This window comes from Micropterus salmoides, unplaced genomic scaffold, assembly GCF_014851395.1.
Source record: "Micropterus salmoides isolate LMB-PRFRI ecotype aquatic unplaced genomic scaffold, ASM1485139v1 Ms_hic_scaffold_19, whole genome shotgun sequence".
NCBI lineage: Eukaryota > Metazoa > Chordata > Actinopteri > Centrarchiformes > Centrarchidae > Micropterus > Micropterus salmoides.
The window spans coordinates 7,059,177-7,084,000 of NW_024041039.1; the positions used below are offsets into that span (position 1 = coordinate 7,059,177).

Genomic DNA, 24,824 nt, shown 5'->3' on the forward strand with positions numbered 1-24,824 from the left:
AGGAAAACCATATCAAATGTTCATTCACATTAATGATGTTACATGCAATGACTCCATGCATAATTTACATAATACAAAGAAGTCTTAAGAAGACCATGATAGTAATTGAAATTATCCCAACAATTGACTTAAACACAGAGGAGTTTATAGTTGGAACTCTTTAACAACCAGTTCAACTCCCAGATTTTTAATGAACAAAATATGTTGGTTAGTAGACTAAACTGCGTAACGTGTGATCATGCGCAGTGGGCAAATTGTCTGCAGGCACACCACAGCAGAACAACATGTAGTGTTTTTACAAGGGTAGGTAACGGAGATCTTCAAAATATGACCTTTTCCCCATTCTAAACTGGCAAAATCATGCATTGAGTGAACTCTCCCTGCAATCACTATAAAGTAGTGGGTGGTGGTCACGAAGGTGACTCAGAAGATTCAAAGTGCTGCCCCCTTTTACAGCAATTTTCTACGATCAATTTTCCTTCAGCACTCTTTTAAAAACAAAATACTACCACATTTCAGACTTCTGAGCACTGTGCCTTCAGCCATGTTTTCATCGACCCAAAACAAACCCGCATTGTTGCTGCGCCTTCGTCTCCTGTGTCTGGGACACAGTTGTTAACATCGGTTGATGCTACAGTATTTACCGTAAGCTTTTCAAAGCGCGGCAATCAAAAATGTTTTTAATAATAATTACATTTTTAAATGGTAATACTAAACATCTGGAATTTTACCATGGTTTTATAATTAAACCAATGACTGTTAAAGGTTCAGCATGTAATATTTAGGAGACAGAAATACAATATAATTTCCATAACTCTGTTTTCAGTGGTATAAGACCTTTATATGATGAACCGTCATGTTTTTATTAACTTAGAATGAACCTTCTCTATCTACATACACTGCGTTTCCTCTTACATGGACGGCGCCATGTTGCGGGGCCATGTTTTGTGCAGTAGCCCAAATGGTCAAAAGGCTCTACAGAGCGTGTTTCATAACTATGTTTAATGAATACGTACAAAGAAGAAGAACAAAAAAAAGTAACGGTAGTAGTATTAATAGACTGGTTTATTAGAAGTAAGAAAAGAAAGGAATGTGGGCAAATGGAGGCCCACATTTATTATTTAGAGCCGACAAAGTATATCGGCCACCATAGCTTCTCCTGCTCGTTGCGACTGATGATGCATTCATGTGGTGTCGGAATAATCAGAAGTATACAGAACTGATTCATGCAAAATCACGTATTGCATATGCATATTTTGCAAACATGTAATTTGTAATATGGTTATAACTGTTTGTTTGTTTGAGTACTAGATGTCTGCGTGTTGTTTGTTTGCTCTGATAATGCTAATCCAACACATCAAAAAACTTAATTTTGCTAAAATATTTTTACGCTCGCTTGAGGTGGTTTTTGCTTTTGTCGAGTAAATGTGCTAAATGGGAGATGGAAACTTTTTCCAAATATTTTCTGACATAGCGAACTTGTAACTCACGTCTGATCAGCTGTTTCTGCTGTCGGCGTCTTGCCCGGTTGTGCAGCGCTCTGCATGCCTGCCGAGAATTTCACGCACCTCACGTCTGGTAATGCTCATTTGTGCTGAGAAAAGAGGTGGATGCAAATCTCGGCAGGTAGCCGTAGTCATCATCTGTTCTGCCAAATTATGCGTTCACCTCTTAAAGGTCCTTTTCAGATATTGTCCTCTGCACACTGATCAAACGCGGTTATCTCCGCATATTTTTTGCTGAATCTCTACTTCTACTGATTGTAATAAAATATTAACGACTCTAAACGTTCATAAAATATATAGTTGGATTCATTTTTCACCATTGAAGAACCCCACAAAGGATATTATGGCGTTTAAAAGCATTCTCGGCAGGTATGCTAAACTCGGCATAACCCCAACACACATTCCTGAGGGGATCTCTCCATTTTTCTCAGTTCATTGGCCATCAGGTTCATGCAACTGGTTTTGTTCCTGGTTACGTCGTAACATCAACTACTGACGTAACTATGCTTTCCGTAGCCTGGTTTATTTGCTCCAAACCAGCTGATCGAAACTATTTCAGTATTTTCTTTTTTTGTTTCTTTTTTGCGACATTTCAAAAGTAAGCTTATAATTCACATGACAATTGGATGGAAACATGGCTATTGTTGTAACATCCATGTTGATTCACATTCTGAATTAAGTGCACATGAACACACACTGAAGTTGGAAGAATGGCTTCACAACTCAATAAAATGGGACCATTCGAGGAGCATTACAATGCACTGTGAACAGCTGGTTGCAATTCGCAAACCTTACCTCTAGATGCAACTAAAACTTACACATTGAACCTTTTAAAGTACATTTACCAAAGTACAATTTAAAGGTTACTTGCATTGCATACTTCACTATTTGCATGATATGGTTATTTTAGAGGAAAATCAAGAAATACTTTTCTACCCACTATATTCATCTGACAACTATGAATGCATATAAAACATATTATGCGCTTATAAAATGATTTTTACTGGTGTCAACTGTAAATTGGCTCCACCTCTACCAGCCCCAGCAGTAGTAAGCCTAGTAAGGCAAACTTTACGAATGTTTTAAACATTGTAACTCTTGCCTTATTTAATAGTTACTAAAAAAATTACGATTATAGCTTTGTTTTAAGCAATTATTAAGGATGTCTTTGGGTTACCAGGTTGTAAATAATCCAAAGGAGTTTTTATATGATGGAAGCCCAAAGGTACAAATCAATGATTACTGATTTATACAGCGTTAAAAGCACCATTCTAGAAAATGACTACATCTGTTTTTGAGACTTAACGCTGCTTTGATGAATAATATATATAAAATATTAATGAAATGACCATGTTTAATGTAAAAGGTATTGCTCATATTGATGAACCCACTATTACCCAACTCTGAAGCAGAGTGTTTGTTAATTTAGTTTAGTATCTTTCAGCTCATTGTTTTTGTTTTATGGCTTCCAACTTTAATGTTTTGGTTCAGTCTCAGCACTATCATCAAAATCATTTACACAGTTTTCATCCAAAAAGTTCTGATAAACCCACTCTGCACTACCTAGACAGACACAGCTGGTGAACATAGTCAGAGACATTTTATAGAGGAGACATATCTTCAGTACAACTCTATGGGGAAAGCCCTTGTTAGTCTGAAATAGCTGCCCAGAGGCATTGCCAAGATTACTGCTGAGTGGCATGACTTACCTATAAGGACTTTGACATAGTAGAGCATTTAGCAGCTAAAAAGCCAGATATTTCTCTCAGGAGTTACTGGAGACCAAAAATCAGTCTGAAAGACTTGCATTCATAAGATGGCCAAAAAACACAACTCCAAATGAATGCTAATGTTGCTCTGTCTGTTGAAAGTGTAGATAGGCAACTATTTGTTGACTAAATCAAAATGATATGTCTGTTGTGTGTTTACACCTTGTTGTGGCTGCCACCAAGTGGGCAAAAAGTCAAGTGTTGGCGAGTGAGTGTTGTAAATTTTGTTAAGACTTTCTCATGTAAAATTTGGAAGGCAGGACTTGTACACTGCTCAAATAAATAAAGGGAACACTAAAATAACACATCCTAGATCTGAATGAATGAAATAATCTCATTAAATACTCCTTTCTTTAACAAAATCACACACAAATTATCAATGGAAATCAAATTTATCAACCCATGGAGGTCTGGATTTGGAGTCACACTCAAAATCAAAGTGGAAAACCACACTACAGGCCGATCCAACTTTGATGTAATGTCCTTAAAACAAGTCAAAATGAGGCTCAGTAGTGTGTGTGGCCTCCACGTGCCTGTATGACCTCCCTACAACGCCTGGGCATGCTCCTGATGAGGCGGATGGTCTTCTGAGGGATCTCCTCCCAGACCTGGACTAAAGCATCCGCCAATTCCTGGACAGTCTGTGGTGCAACGTGACGTTGGTGGATGGAGCGACACATGATGTCCCAGATGTGCTCAATTGGATTCAGGTCTGGGGAACGGGCGGGCCAGTCCATAGCATCAATGCCTTCCTCTTGCAGGAACTGCTGACACACTCCAGCCACATGAGGTCTAGCATTGTCTTGCATTAGGAGGAACTCAGGGCCAACCGCACCAGCATATGGTCTCACAAGGGGTCTGAGGATCTCATCTCGGTACCTAATGGCAGTCAGGCTACCTCTGGCGAGCACATGGAGGGCTGTGCGGCCCCCCAAAGAAATGCCATCCCACACCATTACTGACCCACCGCCAAACCGGTCATGCTGGAGGATGTTGCAGGCAGCAGAACGTTCTCCACGGCGTCTCCAGACCCTGTCACGTCTGTCACATGTGCTCAGTGTGAACCTGCTTTCATCTGTGAAAAGCACAGGGCGCCAGTGGCGAATTTGCCAATCTTGGTGTTCTCTGGTAAATGCCAAACATCCTGCACGGTGTTGGGCTGTAAGCACAACCCCCACCTGTGGACGTCGGGCCCTCATACCACCCTCATGGAGTCTGTTTCTGACCGTTTGAGCAGACACACGCACATTTGTGGCTTGCTGGAGGTCATTTTGCAGGGCTCTGGCAGTGCTCCTCCTGCTCCTCCTTGCACAAAGGCGGAGGTAGCGGTCCTGCTGCTGGGTTGTTGCCCTCCTACGGCCTCCTCCACGTCTCCTGATGTACTGGCCTGTCTCCTGGTAGCGCCTCCGTGCTCTGGACACTATGCTGACAGACACAGCAAACCTTGTTGCCACAGCTCGCATTGATGTGCCATCCTGGATGAGCTGCACTATCTGAGCCACTTGTGTGGGTTGTAGACTCCGTCTCATGCTACCACTAGAGTGAAAGCACTGCCAGCATTCAAAAGTGACCAAAACATCAGCCAGGAAGCACAGGAACTGAGAAGTGGTCTGTGGTCACCACCTGCAGAACCACTCCTTTATTGGGGGTGTCTTGCTAATTGCCTATAATTTCCACCTGTTGTCTATTCCATTTGCAAAACAGCATGTGAAATTGATTGTCAATCACTGTTGCTTCCTAAGTGGACAGTTTGATTTCACAGGAGTGTGATTGACTTGGAGTTACACTGTGTTGTTTAAGTGTTCCCTTATTTTTTTGAGCAGTGTACTTACAACACAGCATTTAAACTGTAAACTTCTTGATTTAAGATGTGTGTTAACTAGTCCTTTAAAAACTTTAACATGTTAAATTCTGTTCAGTAGCTGGAGATGAAACATGTTTGTGTGATGCTGGGCAGTTGATTGGAGAATAGACAATAACAATAATAGATAATAATAAGATTCTGGCTTACAGGAAGTAGGCTGTGGGTATAATCTGCCATTGAACGACTATTACAGTTAGAATTCTCCTTCCCTTATGCTATTGCATCCTGGGCTTAGTGCCACCCGAAGATGATTGTGATTGATTCAAAGAAGTAAAAACCAGTCAGTGCCGCCCCCCCCCCCCCCCCCCCCCCCCCCCCACCCCCACCCCCCATCCCCAGAATGATAATGACAGTAACCAGACTTTTCTCCACATTTAGTTTTAGCGCCAGTATTGGAGAAAGGTCTGGCTATGCAAGACAAATCGGTCACTAACCTTTGCACTCCTCTTCCTCCTTTTCCACAGCAACTGCTAAGGGAGATGCAGCAGATGGCCAGCCGACCTTTCGCCACCATCAACGTTGCGTTGGAGACTGACGAGGAGCCACCTGACCTGATAGGAGGAAACGTCAAGGTGAGCACAACCTTTTCTTAAAACGATCACCACCAAACCCCAGAGATCCACCCTGTGTCTGGGCTGACAGTATGGCAAACGGGGGAAGCTCCATCCATCATCAGTGTCGTCGCTCATCCTCCCTCAAGTGGGAGCTTAGTCTTGTGCCAGTCGACTGCAGTTTGTGATTACAGTCACACCGTAGTGATTTCTCACACCATCTGTTTGACTTTTTTTTTACTCTGAACTATATGATTCCATTAGCTTTCAACAAGCCAAGGAGGGTAAATTGTGCTCACTTAGGAAGAATAGTTTGAAGTGTAGTGCATGTCTAGTCCACATAATGAGGGTCAATGCTGTGTGTACGTTTGCTGGGACAGTGGGAAGGCCACATGATGATGAAAGTGGGCTGCTGATGAGTAACACATCGCATTATACCAGTTATAGCCAGTTTTTGTGGGTAGACTATGAATTCTAATGAGAATGAATTCAGTTAACCCTGGAGTTAAATACATGCAGATGAGAGTAAAGTATTGTAGATTACGACTATACTTAGAAATGAGATAAGCATTCCGTTCTAACATTTGAGATATTCTTCATTTGGGGAAAATAAAAAAATAAATGACGCCTACTTGCAGGAAACATTTGCTGGCATGAAAGTAAAGACCATTTGGGGACACTATTAAAGTCATCCTTCATCTTTCTAAACAGCCTTGTTTTGGTGCATCGAACCATCTGTGTTTTTTAAATACTGACGGAGAAATCGAAGGTAGCAAGTTCTGTCCATATGGATGTACAGCTTTTTGGAACAAAGCCATTCAGATAGGAGTGCAAGTGAAAGACAGTCAGTCTTAAACTGTGTACAATTTAGAACAAATCATGACACAGTTGTTAGAGCTGCATTTTATTAGACCAGATCACAGGTTCAGGTTCTCAATGTAGGTCCTGATATGGAGATTTGAGTCACATGACTTTACCTTCATGCCTGACACAAGTTATTTAACTCAGATCAGCTACAACTCAAAACCCCTTGTTTTTTTGCTATCGTTTTATTCCAGCCAAAGTTTTCAATGATATAATATTTGTTAAATAAAACGAAGATAAATAATCAACATTTGTCTAAGGAGTGCCAAAGTTACAAACCCAAACTAAAAAGAGACCAATGCAGCCATGTTTAAACTGCGATTTGGATGCAAACCTAACTTTGTAATATTTAGCATCATTACTTTTGGTTGCTGTTATTGTTGGTTAGTTTGAGAATACTTTTCCTTGTCTTACTTCACTTTATTTTCCATACTTCCATACTGCAAAAAACACATGCCAAGGTTAAGGAGATATTTTTTTATTAAACTACTGCCACTACCGCAGTATATGCAGATGTGAACTCAGTTTTTTTAATAGTGACCATTTCTTAGGTAGTGTTGAAGTAAGAAGTCTCAGAGAATGAATATATATAATTATCATAAGCACTCTGACGATGAAACAAGACAAAAACAATTGTACAGTGGAATCAAGAAGACATACCTCCATGTAAAGAGAAAATACCTGCTGTCACAGAAGAATTGAGGGAGGTAAGTAGTCTACAAGGCCATGTCTCAACACCTTCTTCAAATAAGGAGTTAAGCTTAAGCATTAACAAATAATTTGTCAAAGTAAATTTCCACCACAAGTAGAAAGTAGTTCCAATGAAACTGTCGTCTCTTCTTTAGATTTTAAAATGGCATTTTTCAATGTTGTGAGCACTTCAAAGCAAGCTTCTTTATCTCCACAGTGTCAGAGTATTTTTGAACAGCTATTGTTAGTAGAGCTTGAGCCTGGTGAGATGTTAGAAGGGTAGATTTAAATGTAAAGATGAAACTGGAGATGGTGGTTCAGAAGACTTTATTATAGAGAAGGGTTTGACGTACCAGTGGAGTTGAAGTAGGCTAGAGCAGATTTAAATGCAGATATTGTGCACAGAGGCAGCAGTAGAGAACATTTAAAAGTAGCAATTGTGCAGAGTTACAGAAATTGCAGTTGAGTATTCGGCGGGCACGGAGCCGCTGGCAGGTATACCTGTGACTGTGCACTTTGTGATGAATGACCTCTGAATGCAGATGTAGTGCAGAATTATAGGGCTGTTTCGGCAGGGTGGCTCCGGGGCCCCTCGGCTCTGACAGGGGCCATGCATCTCAAGGGGCTCGGCTCCCGAGCACAAGGTTACTCCCAGCAAAGGCTGCAGGGCCCCTCGGGAAGATCAGCAGCTAATCAAATCCCTGCTCTAACTGAAACTATCTCCTGCTTCTCTTTTGTCCTCAGTTCACTTCTCTTCCCCTCTCCTCTATTCCCCTTCCCTTTCTTTTTTCATCACTCTTTCCTCTGCTCTCTGTTTTGTGCCCTGTGTTAATGTTTCCACTCTTCTTTTCTTACCTTCTTTTTCTTTTCAATTCTTTCCATACATCTTTCCCCTCTGTTCTTTATCATATTTTCAACTCTGTTTGTCCTTTTAGCTTTTCTCTTCTCTACTCCTTTTCACCTTTTTTCATTAGTCTGTCTCCTATTTTGATCCCTTCTCCCTTTCTCTTCACTTGTCTTTTTTTTCCTCATGTCCTGTTAGTCGCTTCTGTTAATCTCTTCCCTTTGTTTTATCATTCTTTTTATTCTTTCTTCTCTCCTTTTATTTTCTCTTCCATCTTCTGCTCTCCTCTCTTTTCCCTTTTTCTTCCCTTTTTCAGCTGTGTTCTTTGTTTGTCTTTTAGTATTTTTCCTCCTTTTCTTTTTATCTTACTTTAAATGTATCATCTCTTTTTCTATCCATCTTTTTATCTCTTCTTTCCTGTTTGTTACCCCTTTTTTCGCATAACTTCTGTTAACGGTTTTGTTCTGTACACTTTGTTCTTTTGTATATATTCTTTTCTATTTTCAAATATTATTCTTTTGTCTGGTTTTTTTCCTTGTCTTAATCAGTTTTTTTGTCTATTGTCTTTACTTTTCTTTGTATCTTTTCTCTTCTTTTCGTCTCCTTTCGTCCCCTGTCTTACATCTTTACTTTACTATAGTGTTCTTCTCTAATTTACCAGCTCTTTACTGATCCTATCAGCTGTTTGGAGTTTTGTGTTGGCCTTATCTGCTTGTGTGTGTGTGTGTGTGTGTGTGTGTGTGTGTGTGTGTGTGTACTTCTGCATGTTTGTGTGGGAGTTGGCATTGTGCATGTGTTGTGCTGCTGTGTAAAAAGAAAAGATGCAGCTTGCTGTGGAAATCGGGCACCCTCCTCCTCCATTTCTGCTTTACCTTTTCTCCGAATCTTCTTTTCTTCCATTCTTCCTGGCCTGCTCTCCTCCTCTCCATCAGGGCAGGAGAAGCCCAGGAGCAGAGATCCAATTTAGATCTTCCTCCTCAGCATTCTCTGCCTTCACTAGCTCAAACAGTGAGCGCACACTATCCTATCTCCTACCGGCTCAGATTGAGCGACTCCGGAGCAGGTTCTTCCCCTTGTTTCCATGCTGTTTTATCAGGACGCTACTCGCAATTGGAGTATATGGGGGGGCCAGGCGCCGCAGAGTGAGCTGAAGATCATTAAAGTTGTTTATAGCCTCGGTGGGAAGTCCAAACTTGCTTCGCAGATGAGATATATTCACTCTGCTTCTGCCAAATGGAGCTTGCGGCCCCGCCATCACAGGCAGATGATTACCTTTGTGAAGCCTCTTGCTCTGCTTTTATTTATGGATACCATGGGACAAGAGAAAATCGGGACATGTTATGAAAAAAATGGAGCAAGCAAAGAAACTGTTCTGGTTTATTTACTCATTGTATATTTCATTAAATTAAGGCCTATTTTTTTAAATACCAATGGTGCAAGTGTGATAAACTTACATTTTCCTGTCTAGAACACTGAGAATCATGGAATTTAAGGTGAAATGTCAAAACACCAGAGGAATTATTATATTCTGATAGATAAGAAGCGTGTGGTAAAGACTTGTTTCATAAATTCTGAATCTAACGGACTGACTTACCGTTTTGTTGAGATGCACTTGCTTCAATGAGTAACGTTAAAGGTATAATTGGATTTAGAAGTAAATTGCCTGTGATGTTATTTATAGCATCTTTCATGGCAAGAATAGTGTTTTCTGTGATGTGTTTCTGTAGTTTCTCCTGGTTACCTGGAGAGAGCAAGTCCAGAGCTGTTTTAGGAAAGCAGAAATGTTTATCGAGTGGCGGATTCCTGAAAACTTTAAAATATGTCTCTGTTATCCACTGGTGACTAGGTTTTTATGAATAATTTTCACTTCAACAAACAGTACAAACAGAAGAGGTTGAAAGAAAGATGAGACAGTGCTAAAGACAAAAGGTGTTTTTATTTGTTTGCGGTAATCAGAGCCATAAAGCTTCTCACCTATTTGCAGAGAAGTTACACTTGTTTTGTTTTAACATATTGTGTGTCCTTGTTTCCTGCTCTAGAAAGACTCAGCTGCCTCAGTTCTCCTCCTGAGTAGTGTTAGGTTTGACAAGCTTCTGAAATGAATTAAAGATGTTGGAGTTGGCTGTAACTTGGGTTTTCATTACTTCGTAGAACATTATATGGTTTAAAGTTGTGCACTACAGGTGTACTTTATTGACACTCAGTTCCAGAAAAGAGCTTTACTCAATCTGATCCATTTGATTGAGATTGCCTGGTTATGTTTTACATTGAGAACCCAACATTCTCATTTAGTAAGATAAAGTTCACTTAAACTTGTTTATCTTAATTTTTCTGCTGAGTTTAGTTTAAACACACTGCAATATGGTGTTGTTATTATAACAGGCTGACAAAACATTTTCTTGGCAAATAGAAGCCAACTGAATAAAAACTCATCAAAGTTGGCTCACTGGAAGTGGCCGTACCTGGTGAGACATAGCAACAGGGAGTTTGACTCACTCTCTTCACTGGCGGGGGGGAAACTCACCCCCAGCTGCTGCTAAAGTAGAGATGAATGCAGCGGATGAAAGAAGAGCAGCATGCAGCCGCAGTGGATGCCCACATCAGTGTATGTATGTGTACGTGTGGGTGGGCTCAGCAGCGATCCTACGTGCTGGGCTAATTACTGGAGGTAATTTAACAAAACCTTTCGCTGCTCTGCCTGGCCAGGCTAGATAACTCTCTGGAGCGGTACTGGTGGGGGAGGTTGGTGCACGGCGTAGTCAAGGGGAGGGCTTCAGCGGTATAAAACAAAGGCATCTGCTGGGGGAAGTTATTAACATGCAGCCTCTGAAGAAGACCACAGGAAAAGACACTACCCTTGGTGAACATCTTAGGCAAAGAAAAACAAATCACATGCACAAAGAGTTTAAAAGGATGGATAATTGAATTTTTCAAGGTGTTTTTGTTTTGTCCCCCTCCCCCTTAATTTCTGCTCAGGACAAAACAAAAGTTGGCATGTGTTGAATAAGATAAATTGTGTTGAGTTTTTTAAGGTTTCCCTGTTTCGTTTTTGCCAAATTTAAAGTGAAGCACCTGGCTTGTACCTTTCAGGTTGAAACTGAAGTTTTACATTGGAGACAGTAGTCGAACTGATTAACGCTGCAATCAATTATGAAATTTCAGTGTTTGTTGAAATAAAAATGATCCCACTGTCACACATCATCCCGCATCAGTCTGTCAGCATGTCTCTTCCAATTCCAATTTTATTTCAGTGTCTATTCCCTCTCCAGTTCGAATATGAGATGTCGGTATTAGAAAATGAGAAGCAAGCACGTAAACAAGTGAGAACCTAAGAGCAGCTTGCAGCTGTTGCAGTAGAAATTGGACTTGGCAGACAAGTCTTATGACAGCCCTAAGCTGTAAAATTAAAAGCTGCCAGTCTTCTTCTTGTTATTTATTCGTTTTTTACACATATAGTAGAGAGATATTCAGGCTATCACGGGCAGCCCTTATTTTTCCAATTGTAAACATACTAGATGAGAAATACATTTTGCCTGAGGCGAAAACAGACCTGTGGACTGGAGCAAACCAGGCCTCGTTGGATTGCTTCTGGCAAGGCCAAAATAATTGTTTCATCTTTTCTTGTACCAAGGGATCGAGAAGCAAAATTAGCCAAGTGTGATATTGCACCACCTAATGTTGTACTGGAATAGTTGGCAGTATTTTTATTCCTGTTTCTCAGCAATCCATGTAAGCTGCATATAATGATGTTCAGGCACCACGATTTTGAAAATGGAAAGAAATGATCCTCATACTGAGTACTTGGTTGTCTTATCTAGTTATTGAGTCATCACTCGTGTATCACATAAAGCTGTAAGATGTTTTATTGCTCTGAGGGACAATATTGGCTTTCACTGCAATCAAATGGAAAACAAAATTGCAATTTGCTCTGTGTCATTATTTAATTGGGATACTTTTATCTGGTGCACTCCCACCTCTCTTGTGAGTTTTTAAAGAACCTCCTTTAAAGAGCTTCCAGAGCACAATATAAGGCTTTTTGATGAGGTCCCATAAGGTTCTCTGCCAAATTAATAGAGGCTAGATTTTAGTTTTCCAAAGATGACCAAATCAAAGAGACTATAAGAAACACTTTACTTTTCTAATTAAGAGGATTACTTCTGCCATTGTCTTGTCACCAGTGTCTTGACATATCTATCAATTAAGATTTCTGGCTCTAACTGTGGCACCTTAGCATAACCGTGTCTGTAAACTCTAAAGCACAACAGGAGAAGATAAATGGTATTACAACTTTCAAGTGTTTTGTCACATAATTGAAAGGTTGTAAACCTTTTTGTGTCTTAATGTTAAGGCTTTTTACTGAGTGTGTGTGTGTGTGTGTGTGTGTAATATATATTAATTATAAAAATAAAATAATGACACAAAAGTTTGACGTGAAGCATTTATTAAGAAAGTTGTCAGTCAAATTACTTGTAATACCTTCATACATGTAAAATTCATACCACAAGTGAAATGATTATCTTTCACACCAGGGTTGTTGGTCCTAGTGTTTCTTATAATTAAATCCACATTTTTCATAAAAGCTCTTACTGTTCTGGAGGTTGTTGCTACCCGTCCCTCTTGTCTCTTCCTGTTATCATTCTGTATTTTTTTTTTTTTATTCTTCTTTTTACTTTGCTAAACAGGATAAATGCATCAGTGTAATGGCTGGTTGTTAGAAGCTGCCAATCTTCTCAGCAATGGTCTTGTTTGTTTATGATTAAAATTTTTATTTTGACTGTATAATTAAATGCCATTAAAATGTATTTTTAATGAATGTTGATGTTAAAAATGCTTACCGTAGCGCCTCCAAAAGAAGCACAGACACAAGGAGGCAATATAGGAAAGAATTTAAGTTTTTTTTTTTTTTTCTGTAATGGAAAACAGAAGTCCAGGGTCTTGGAATAGAGGATGTCATAGCTGTGTAGAATATAAAGCCCTTTGGGACAAACTTGTCTTAATTACGGCATTTTTAAATAAACTTGACTTGACAAACATAATCAAGGAGGGAGCTGACGATGGAGAGGATATAAAACAAAGCAGTGACACCCCCCCCCTCATGTTGGCTTGTTTGCTTACATTGATCACACTCATTTCTCAACATCAAAGCAATTGATGATTTATTGTTAAAATTCCAGCGTGTCAGAGTTGAGGTGCTGTACATACTTCTGGTATCCTAACATCTGAGTATTTATTTTCTGTGTGTTGTTGATGCTGCTGCTGGCTTGACTGCAGTGTTTCCAGCAGGGCGAGTCTGTCCCACTACGAGCCCATTTGTCTGCATCTGAACTATTCCCCCTGTCAGTTCTCGGGGGACGGGGGTGGAGGGGGGGGCTGAAACACTGCATGTGTGTGAATGCAGCATCAACACAGTTGAAAATTGCTGCAAACTCAGAGGCATACACGCACACAACCTCCTAATAACCTTCACTGTCAAAAGGTGCATGAACATTGTGTGTGTGTGTGTGTATGTGTGTGTGTGCGCGCTCGAAGCAGCTGAGAACTTTCTAAGCCCCGTTCAGACATGAAATCTGTGTTGTTGATCTGTTAAAGTCATGGCCTTTTGACTTTCAAACACAGATATTCTTTACATCATTGTCCCTTAACAGCTTATTTAAAAATGATAGTGTAGAGCTGCTAGTTCCCAGTCTAATCATCCCTGTAGATTCCCTAATACAGTTCCTCATCAGTTTAATCACTTATCAGATGGCATATGAAATTCTGCTGCCTGTTGAATACATTTCAAGCAGAGTTAAAAAGATGTTAGATCTGGTCAGTGTTTACAGGCGGGGAACTCTCCGTTAATTGTTATCTCCTCACGGGCTGCATGTAAAGCATTATGCTGTGTGTTCATTCTGTAAGCAGTTGGCATGAATGAAAGTTGAAAATGTAGGGAAACTGATGCTCCAGTGATTATTTTCTAAGGAACTTATTTCTTTTTTTTTTTGCTTCTCTTTTGTTTCTTTTCCTCTTGAAGACAGGAGATAATTTATGATTTCAGTATGTTTAGGTTGTTTTTGTTGTGTTTTAAGAAATGAAAATTAAATGATAAAATTTACTACACTGTTCTTAAAGACTGGAACATGCTTCTGTAGGTTGCACGTGGGCGAACATGCACCTTCAGAGACCTTTGCATTGCTGTTTAATTTATACTTGTATACTTGGTGTGTCTTTTATACTCACAGGGTTTTTTTCTTTCTTTCTTTTGTTGCAAACCCAATCACACAACTGCACCAACCTATCAGCTTACTTTACGCTATGTTATGAACAACATGTTGTTGAGTTTTGGGAGGTTTTGACTCCTCTGCAACCTACAATTGCTCAAAACAACCTTCTCTGTGAAGACTATAGAATGTATATAATGATGAACTGTAATATATATGTCCCGCTGTCATATTGCGCTGGTGATGTCGTTTGGAGCCAGGGTCTGCACAGTAGTGATCGAGGTTGGTGCCGCAGTATTAAAGTCCCACCTGTGCACAGACCGACTCAATCGCAAATAGGGCTCCGTTGACAATCATGACTTGAGAGGATAAAATGTCCTTCTCTGTCAGATCGTACATGAACACACCCCATTGCACAGATACGCATGTGAAAACACACCTCCTACAGATATGCAGGCACACATCTGTAGGGGCATAAGCAAATACAGAATCCCCCCTCTGTTACTACATCAGCTGCACTGTATACACACACACACACACGCGCATCCAGGTCTTTATGCTACGTCCCCAGCTACCAGTGTGACAGCCTGTGTATCCTGCTGGTATGAAAGGTAAGCCTCAGAGAGACGGAGCAGAGAATAATTGTGTAAAATGGGTCAGAGCCTGAATATCATTACTGCCCTGCGCCCCATGTGTATGCTTACACTAGGTGTGTGTGTGCGCTCAGAGAGAGACTTGCTGTGATAAATTTGTGTGTGACGAGGTGAAAATGGTGTACGTATACAGTTGCCTATGAGTGTGAAAACTGTGTGTATGGTGTGTTTCAGTGTGAGGTGTTTGTGTGCCACACGCCACAATCATTTCCACCTGGGCCGTTAAGCTCTACTCTCCAGAGTATAAAGACCAGAGAGAGAAGGGATAGAACTTGTGTGTGTGTGTGTGTGTGTGTGTGTGTGGAAACTGAGAGGCAGTGTATGAAACCATGCCATGGCCCACTTTCCTGTCCGGCTCAGGAATTCGAAATACAGAGTGAGGTAGATGGCGAGCGAGAGAGAGAGAGCGAGATAGGACATTATCTGTATGCAGGTGAGGTGGCGGCGTCCCCCATATCCTCCGTCGAGGTAAACCCATGAATATTGTACGAGCTGAGCAGCAGCAGATCTGGTCAGTGTTTACAGGCGGCAAACTCATCCCCACATATGGATGAGTTTCTGATAAACAGGAGATATTGGATATTAGAGAGTCAGGTATGTCAGGTGGCCTGTGGTGACAGGAGTGCACCGCCGGTACCGCCTACACAAATCTGCGGTCCCAGCGCCGCCACTTGATATCCAGTCGGGGCCCGCACTGCGCACAGGCGGCATTGTCATGAAATTGTGCGCAGTGGGGGATTTTGGGAGTGGGGGAGATCCAATTTGTGCCCGCAGATCAGTATGTGTATCTCTACAGGGGATGGGAAAGGGCTTTTTTTGGTTGCTGTGCATGTTGCTGACACAAACAAGAACAGTAACAGCAAAGCCTCTGTTATCCATGTCTTTGAAAATGGTGTGTGTTCACCAGGATTTGGGGGGCTTTTGATGTGTAATACAGTTTATTTTTTTCTTTTCTTTTTCTTTCCACAGTCCGTACCAAAACCCATCGCCCTTGAGCCTTGCTTTGGCAACAAAGCCGCCGTACTCTCCATCTTTGTGCGGTTACCCAGGGGCACCGGCGGGATCCCTCCTCCAGGACAGTCTGGTAAGACGCAGACGTTGAATCATTCTCTTGTTTGTTGTTTTCTATCCTCACTTCATCTGTTTGATTGTTTTTTCTCTTTTTTTCACATCCTTTCCCTGAGCCTCCTTCCTTCCTCCGTCTCATGAAGCTTCAGTTATAGTTAGAGAAAGACAAGTTTACACTGCACATGTAGCTCCTCTAACTTGTTTCACTCCCTTTTCTTTGGATCTTATATATTTCTATAGTATTATTCTTCCCTCAGAATTTTACACCATGCCCATAGGAAGGTGGATACAACTGAAAACACTGTTTACAACTGCAAATGATTTCATTCCACACTAGCGATTTCAGGTCATTTTTTAAAAAAGTTCTCAATCGACAGTGACACACCAAAACAACAGCAAAGCTAAACCTTTCTTTCTTAGCATCTAAATGTTGCTTTACACTCATCAGGGGACAGACAACCCGGAGATTCTGAGTCTCCGCTACAACATACAACATCTCATTTACATAATGTATTTATCTGTTTCGGTTGTCTCTCAAATGACTATACATATAATAAAGACGACAGAAAGTTGGCTTCTTCACAGTTCTGCTGCATATCACCGTAACTTGTCTATGCAGGGGTGTAGTCATTATTTTGTAGAAGTTTCATTTTCCCATCCCTGTTACAGCGTGAGACCAGTGGTTTCTGTCTTTCTCTACACTGTACATTGCACTTTGACATGAAGATTAATTTCACAGAAATGTCTTAGCTTTGCTGCTTGACACAAAGAAAAACGGAAAGGGTGCGCTGTTCCTCCAGTGCAAAGAGAACTAAAATGTTTGGGCAGTAATATCTGCTTACATAAAATGAGTAGAAAATAACACATCGGACTGACGATCCTCAGTGACAGAAGAGGAGAATCAAGGATAGTGGGGTATGTGGTCTCAGTGTTGAGACACTGGCGGAATCATACACAAACTGTATAACAGAGGCTACAGATCATCTTGATCATGATCTCATTTGTTTACAGTAATTATTTCATGATTGCACGATTAATTTGACAAGGACATATTGATTTTTAAGGATGCTGCAGTGAGCAGGCTGCAACTCTCTCCCTGCTTTTCCGCGTTTTCCTCATTCTGTCTTGTCTCTCCTTTCAGTTCTGTGTGTGGAAATGAAGGCTGCAGACTGTTTGTTGCTTTCCCTCTCGTCTGAGTTTCCTCCCTTCATCATCTTTCTGTCTGCGTGTTGTCTTGTCTCTCTATGCTAAGAAGCTTGCTGCAGCTCTTCTCTTTCCCACTCTAAGAGTTTTTTTCTATTTTGCCTTGATTTTTCTCTACGTTCTCCTCTTTTCCTTCTTCTCTGTGAGGGCTGGGTTTAAAGTGCAGTCTAGTGTCTTTTCTTATATTTCCTGTGCTCTCCCTCTTTCTTTCTCTTCCTCCTTCTTTCTTTCCTGGACAGTCTGACAGCACTGAGAATTTAGCCCATTACTTCCTTTCATCCTCTGCACTGTCACTTGCTCTCTTTACAGTCTTTCTGTCCTTCATCTGTTTTCCTTATCTTTCTTTCCAAGACAGTCTGAAAGGACCCAGACTAAGCACTTCACTTTTCTTAAAGTTTTTTTTTTCTACTTTTCTGTTTCTTCTACTGCTTTCTTCAAGGACTCAAACAAGAACTCAACTTGATTTCTTCTTTTTTTGTATTTTTCCCCTTCTATGTTTTATAGCCTCTTTGCATCCCACAGTTGCAGTCCCCAGACCATCAGTGCGCCCCAGGCGCTTATTAATTAACACACAGTCCCTTTGTCATAACAAAACTGCCTCGGCTCCCAGTGGAGCTTTCCCTCTGGCAGCTTTTGTTGAGACCATGTTAGCCGTGTTCCTACCATCTCCTCATGCCCGCGAGGGCCTCCTGTTAAAATGCTTTTAACTTGTTTCCCATACGGCTATGTGCGTGTTGAATCCTCAGGCTGCCGTCTATTGCCACCATCACAGCATATCTGTTTACAGTTAAACTTGTTCCAAAGTGGCCGACCTCGTCACTCTCCAAACAGCCCAGAGGAGGTTTGCACTGTAGATTACCTCTGATTTGTATCCGAGCATCATGTGGTTGCTTTGAACCGTCCTGCACCCACTACGAGATCAAGAAACAAGCTTATAGTTGCAGCCTATTACTCTGAAAGACCATGAGACTGTATGATTCCAGAGGATGTGATTGCAGCCGCAGCTTCTCCCCTTGGAATTTCTATGTTGCCGTTGGCAGATTATTCATTCCTTTTTTTTATACAGTAATAACTTAAAAAGTTTCTGGAAACCAAAAATATATGTTAAATATTTGGATGCATTTTCTTCTTCTGCTTTCTCTTTGGCTTGTCGCACTTAAACTTCACCAGTGACCCCCTAGTCACACATGTCAGATGTTATAAGCTAAATGATTAACTGATTATGAAAAGTTGCATTTGAATTTATTAAAACAAATCTAGTGTTTGTTCTTATTCATCAGAACTTGAACTTTTGAAAAAGTGATATCCCTACAGTGAATCACAGCTTAGTATGTCCAGATCAAAAAACTTTGTAATATTCACCTAATTGTAATATTTCTGTGTGTCTGCAGGTCTGGCAGTGGCCAGTGCACTGGTGGACGTCTCTCAGCAAATGTGTGTGGGCTACAAGGAGAAGTCTGGAGGCCTGAGAAACCGCAAACAGCAGCCCACCGCACAACCATCCACCTGCATCTGACCACGCCCCCTGTCCTCCTCCTACCACCCCTCCACCCAATGCTCTCCCATCAACCCCCCGCCTCAGCCTCTCTCTGCTTCAGAGACATAATGCCAGCGCCGCTCTGGCAGGGAGAGGTGCATGCTGGGATGCAGGACTGGAACATTTTGGTGAGGGGCCGAGTCGTCCGGCAGACTGAAGCCTCAACGGGCTTCCCCTCCCTCTCCTCCTACAGGAACTACGGGTCCCCACAAACTGAATGACAGAAACTGGACACAAAGAGAGGTGGCAGGGGAGGGAGGGAGGGACAGAGCGGGTGCTGACTTCACCCTTTCACGTCAAGACATTTACATTTGTCGACACCGCCTCGTTGGAGTCGAGGCGGCCACGGCTTGCTGCTAGAAGAGATCCTCGTCTCGTAGTTTTTGAAAAATCCAGAGACTTTGCATCCCTCTATATTCTTGTTTTACTTAAGTTATTGTTGTTCTTTGTTTTGTATTGTTTTACTTTGAAGGCAGGAATTAACTGGACATGTTCAGCTGCGCATGCACACAGACACAAAAAAACACACAGAGACATACTTCCAAAAACCAACTTTCCAGGCCCTTGTACCCATTTGTAGCCCATTGTCGCCTGCTGTCATGTTCACAGCTCAGCACTGAGGACTGGTGTCACTGGGGTCCTGTACAGCTCGGCCTCCGAGCAAGCTAACAGCATGTTCAGTCTTCCTTTAATGAGGATCCACTGTAGGAAGCTGGCCATGCAGCCAAAGCCCATCTAAAGAGTCTGTGACATTTCTAATCGGCCTCTATGTCTTCTGCCGCTGTCTTCTCTGTGGCCTGTCTGGAGCTTTGTCTCTGCCCGTCTCCCTCTGTCTCTGTGAACATCCGGCTGCCGAGCAAACCGCCTTTTCTGCCTGTCTGTCTCCAGTCTGGCTGTGTGGCCAAGTACAAAACAAGACCACAGCAACATCTCATTCGCGCTGGCTGGCTGTCTGGATCGTAAGCCAGCGCCTATTGGAACTTTTCCAGCTAATTACTCCTCCAGTTGCAATGAAATCCACTGGCTCTGCATACACAGGTGCACACGCAGTGCTCTCGGACACAAAGCAGAAGAGTTGGAGGTGAAAAAAAACCCTCCAGTGTTTAACAATTGTCCCTGGGGAAGTGCTGCGCCCCAAGCTCATGTGAAACAGGTTTTCTATAGATCGTCTGACTCTGATTGACTGGTGATTAGGCTGATCTGTGTGAGGGGAGTCGTGGGGATTGGTTCAGCATCCTCTGTGATCGTTGCCTAAGAAATCCATAGACTCTAATTGCTGCTCCCGTGTCCCTAAATCCAACACATCCCCCCACAAATGCCAGAAACCTTGTCGCTCTCCCCCTGCTGTTTGATGGCGATAGTTTCATGTATGTCCCTGAGCTATCTACGGCTGCCCAGTTAGCCCCTGCAGCAGTGATGATGTTTTCACATTGATGCAGTGCTGCAGCTTCACTGTAGCACGATGCCAACATTTAAATGGTACCAGGCCAACAACTCTGAACATGAAGCACACATACGGTAACAAAGTGAGCAGCCACAATGCAATTGTCGGCGTCTGTTTCTATCAGCGTCTCTTTCCTTATTTGCACCTTTTTTTTAAAGGGGACTTTTGAATTGACCGCATCTCGTGGAAGACTTCGGATATTGATTCTAAAAAATAGATGAGAAAGAAAAACATTCATCACTTTTTCTTAAATTGGCTCCTGAAATATCTTGCCTCCTGGTCTCTTGGGTTTACTCTGTTTTTGTGCTCCATGTGTGAGGTTGCTCTAAGCCAGTCCTTTATTTTTACTTTCTTTTATATCGGCTTTACCTGATTTTCCACAGTCCTGTATCTTGAAGTCACTGGTCCATTTTTAAAGAAACATTACTACTTCTTGTCAACTGGGGAAAAATGAGGGAAGCCACAGAGTAAAAAATAGGAGGCAAACACAAGACACACAAAAGAAAAAAACTGCTAGTGTGAAACAGAGCCGTTGCTTTAAAATGTCTCAAGTCAATTTCTGTTTAGTAAGGGCGCCAGGCTGTCAGACCTGTGTTTATTTCCTTTTTGTTTTTGTCCTTTTGTCTTAAATTAATCCATACTGGTCATTGCTGAATATATGTTGGATACTACAACACCTGCAGGTCTTTGACTGAAGGCAGTAGCATACACAGATATAGTAAATAAATCTCCTCCTGACTCAAACAAAATTAATACCTCCCTGCTCTCTGAGAAGTACAGTAATAGAACTATTTAATAACTTGGATTTTGCCCTAAAGAAAGCAGCGTACTTAGTTCCAGGTTCTCACATGTGCTCAGCATAGTAGAACTGCTCACTGTCTGGTTAAAGGGCACATTTTTAGCACTGGGAAAAGGTCAGAGCAGAAAGCATGAACAAAGTTGACATTCTGTAATTATAGAAAGCTGGATGTGCTCACAACTCCACTCAGTGACCCCAGCGAGCAGCGCGTGGTTAAGGAGTCAGCTCTATTCATTCTAGCACTGAGGAATCAAAGCACTTCACTTTATTGTCAATCATGTTTTGTTCTTTTCTCCACTAGAACAACCTTTTTCAACCATCATGCCCAGTTTAGGCTTTGATGTTTATTCGGTCGCTTCTGCAGAAACTTGAAGGTAGAATATAACAATCATTAGCTGAATGTAAGATGTTGGTCTGTGTCACCTGATTACAAATTACAAGAAAATCCTGCCAAGTTTTTCTGAGTTGCATAAAACATTTTATTAAACACTATTTCAGTTCATCTGAAAGCAGAGTGAGGAGGATGGGTTGTCCTCCCTGCTCTGTATGCCAGGACTTTGTTTGTCTGCACTACCAGTCTGTTTGGCAGATAACCAACCATCGTTTGGAGGTGCTATTCAATTCCAAAAATCTTATGTGGTGAAATGCTGACAATGGGGGGAACATTTTCAAATCTCTGTGGCTCTAGGAAGACACAAATCTTCAGCACCGATTTTAGTTTAGTAGAAAATTTTTCTCTTTTTGTTTTAACTTGCTTCACAAATTGACGGGCCTTAGTTCACAGGACATATTAAATGTTTTACATTATGTATTAGTATGCATTATGTTTACTTGTGTGGACCCCAGGTAGAGTAGTTGCTACCTTGGTAGTGGCTAATGGGGATCCAAATAAATTAATATGTCCATATCTGGTGCTCTGAGCAGTTTAAAACAAAAGAGCCAATTAACAATTATTTGGAGGAAAAATGTGATCCTGAGCTGATGGACAGAGGCGAGCAAACACATCGTCACATAACCCATCATCAAATGGGTCTCATCTCTGTCCTCTGCAGCATCAGCAGCACTCTCACTTTAACAGGAGCAGCTCGGAGATCAGTCAACATCTCATATATTTGATTTTCTGTAGATGAAAATGTTCTTTCCATTTAAAAAAAACAAACAAAAAAAAAACTACCTTTTTATGATGAACACTGTTAAACAAATCACTTATCACATTCTCCGGTAATATTCAGTGACAAAATGTATAACTATAGTCATCTTCAGTTGCAAATTTTCTTTTCTTTCACATAGAGCAGAGATCTCATTTCGCAAAGAAACTCTTCAGATATGAATCTGTTCTACAGCTGATTCCAATGTACTGTAGTAATAATTTCACAAAGAATGAAGATTGTGTTTTTTATTCTTTTGTAAATGAATGTAAAATGAAAAAAATCACCTGTGCAGCCGCGGTGAATTTGTAAACTGGAGCTCGCTGGGGGCGGTTTGTAAGTCCCAGCAGCCTGCTGTCATGAGTTGCTCTCTGGCCCGCGGGTGACAGGGCAGTTCAGTGGTTAACACAGACAGCACAGTAACTGGAAGGTCACGGGTCAGACCATGTAAGAGCTGGTTTGTCTTGTTGAAGATGTATTGAGAAAGACACTGAACTTGTAAAGAAGATGTAAGGTCTCTTGTCTGCCCAGAGCCTCGAATAACAATGATCTTTTTGTGCTTGATGGTTCAGACAAGCAGATCTTGCGTCTGATAGTGTTTGTTCTTGCCTCCATGGTAACACCTATTTGACAAACCTAAGCAATTTTATTGTGTTGTCCTGTGTGGCCAGTTTCACCCACTTAGATTTGGTATATGATGGTTGAAACGATTAAAAACAAACTCGGTTATCTGTAAATACTATTTGACCCAAATCTATAGTCAGCAGCCTCACACTGGGTTCCTACACATGTCATTTTTGACAGATTAGATGTTTTTTAGTAGGGATGAGCAATATGACCTAAAATCCATTTTTGTAATACAAAAGTGCGTCATTATTTCCTCAAGTTGACACATTCCATATTTGTTTGTCTAATTAATTACAGTATGACCAGCTACAAATTCTAGATTGTAATGCTGATTGGTTGGTTGAGCTTCAGGTCAAATGTTATTGGCTGTTGTGACCTTGTTTGTGTCCAGACCATGTTGGTTTGGTCTCCTCAGCACATTCCCAGTAAAGCTCCACCCGACCTCTAAAGAAGTCTAATCGGACGCATTAATTGCTGTTTTTCCACAGGCCCGGTTTAGTCCGCTATAGCCGTGACAAGCTGTGAACATATGCCTTTTCATTGCATCACAGCAGGGGTTAGCTGCTGCGAGCCTAATTCCTGCATCCTAAAGTTCAGATTCTTCAGATGATTACCTCTCGCCACTGTGTGGAGCTCCCAGAGTGTGAAGTGGGCCCGAGCTGGTCAAAATAGCCAAGAGGGAGTGTGGAAATTTGCAAAGGCAAATGTGTAGGAACCCTGTGCACTGTCTGCCAATGTGCCACCTTACATGTGAAACACCTGTCAAATTTGTTTCGATTTAAAGAGATGAGCCCGTCTACGAACTCCCTCTATCTCACCCCGCTTTCCAAGCCTCAAACTTTATCGGGTAACACTTTAACTTTACAGTGGCCTTATTTCACCTTTTTAATCTCTGTATTAACTGATAGCAATGTACAGCAAATACATATTTATTAAGTGTTATTAGTTACTGGAAATCTCCCTAATATTTAAAATACAAGTAGAGTTTTCTTAAACACTGGCAGCATTAATATGTATTTAAAATGCTTAATTACATAGGTTAAAGCAGCAGAATAAGGTCATTGTAAAATCAGGCATTGCCCTCTCTTTCTGTCTTTCTGTCTCTTTGTATAGCGGCATTATAGATACTGAGGAATAGTTTGTTAATATGTATAATTTAGCAGTTGCTGTTTTTTTGTAAATAATGAGAAAGTATTGTGAATGACATGTTGAATGGTTTTAAAAATCATTTATGGCAAAACTCTCCAGGCTTTTATAAATGTGACTGCAGTACATAGCATATTTTGTATGTAAGACAGCAGTGTAACGATGAACAAGCATTACTAGAAGCTGATGAAACTACATGTAAAACTTGAGGATAATGGCTTACTGAACTTGTAATTACTGATGTACATAAAAGAATGACAGAACATTTTTGTCTATTATTAAATGTGAAAATCATCGCTGTTTGTCTTGATAACTACATTTTACCACTTTCAGACTTCTGCTGTAGTGCATGTTTGAATCTGGCTGGAGTGCCGGAGGGGTTTCTGGTAAGATGTTTTTTTAAATAAGTACACTAAAATTTAAGATTTTCTTTAATGGTAAAACTGCAAAAACAAGCCTTGTTAGCAGCTGCTAGAGGCTGCAGTGTTCACCTCAGAATGTGTAATTTTGGATGGAGTTCAGGAAGTGTTTAAAATCAAATGCGTAAATCCTCTGAGGAGTGTAAATGTCCGCATAAAACTTCACGGCTAACTTTAAATGTATGTGGCTTGAGTTTAGAAGAAGAGGGAACTTTGAGGGGTGTCCAAATTGAAAAGGGATCCTTTAGGGAACAGAAGGGTCACAGAAATCTGGTTATTACATTTAATTATTTTTTTCATCTTGTAGAACTGGAAATATTGGTCTGATGGTGGTGCTACAGTGAAAGGCCACCAAAAACAAATTCAACCTCTTGGGACCATAATTATCTACAACTTATTTATTGTTCCCTTTTTTTTTTACTTACAAATTTGACAATTTGGCTTGTGGGCGATGAAGATCTAAAGGACAACTCAAGAGTAAATAAAACTGGTT

The 24,824-nt window shown here is 41.1% G+C and overlaps 1 protein-coding gene across 1 annotated transcript in view; it reads left to right on the forward strand.

Annotated features, from left to right (window-relative positions):
* atrn (attractin) overlaps positions 1-24,208 on the forward strand; it is a 134,611-nt gene extending 110,403 nt beyond the window's left edge. Inside the window, 3 exon segments of the mRNA XM_038728005.1 lie at positions 5,603-5,710; positions 15,910-16,024; positions 18,603-24,208. Of these exon segments, the coding sequence (XP_038583933.1) occupies positions 5,603-5,710; positions 15,910-16,024; positions 18,603-18,727 (348 nt within the window). The 3' untranslated portion in view covers positions 18,728-24,208.
* The last annotated feature ends 616 nt before the right edge of the window (positions 24,209-24,824 follow it).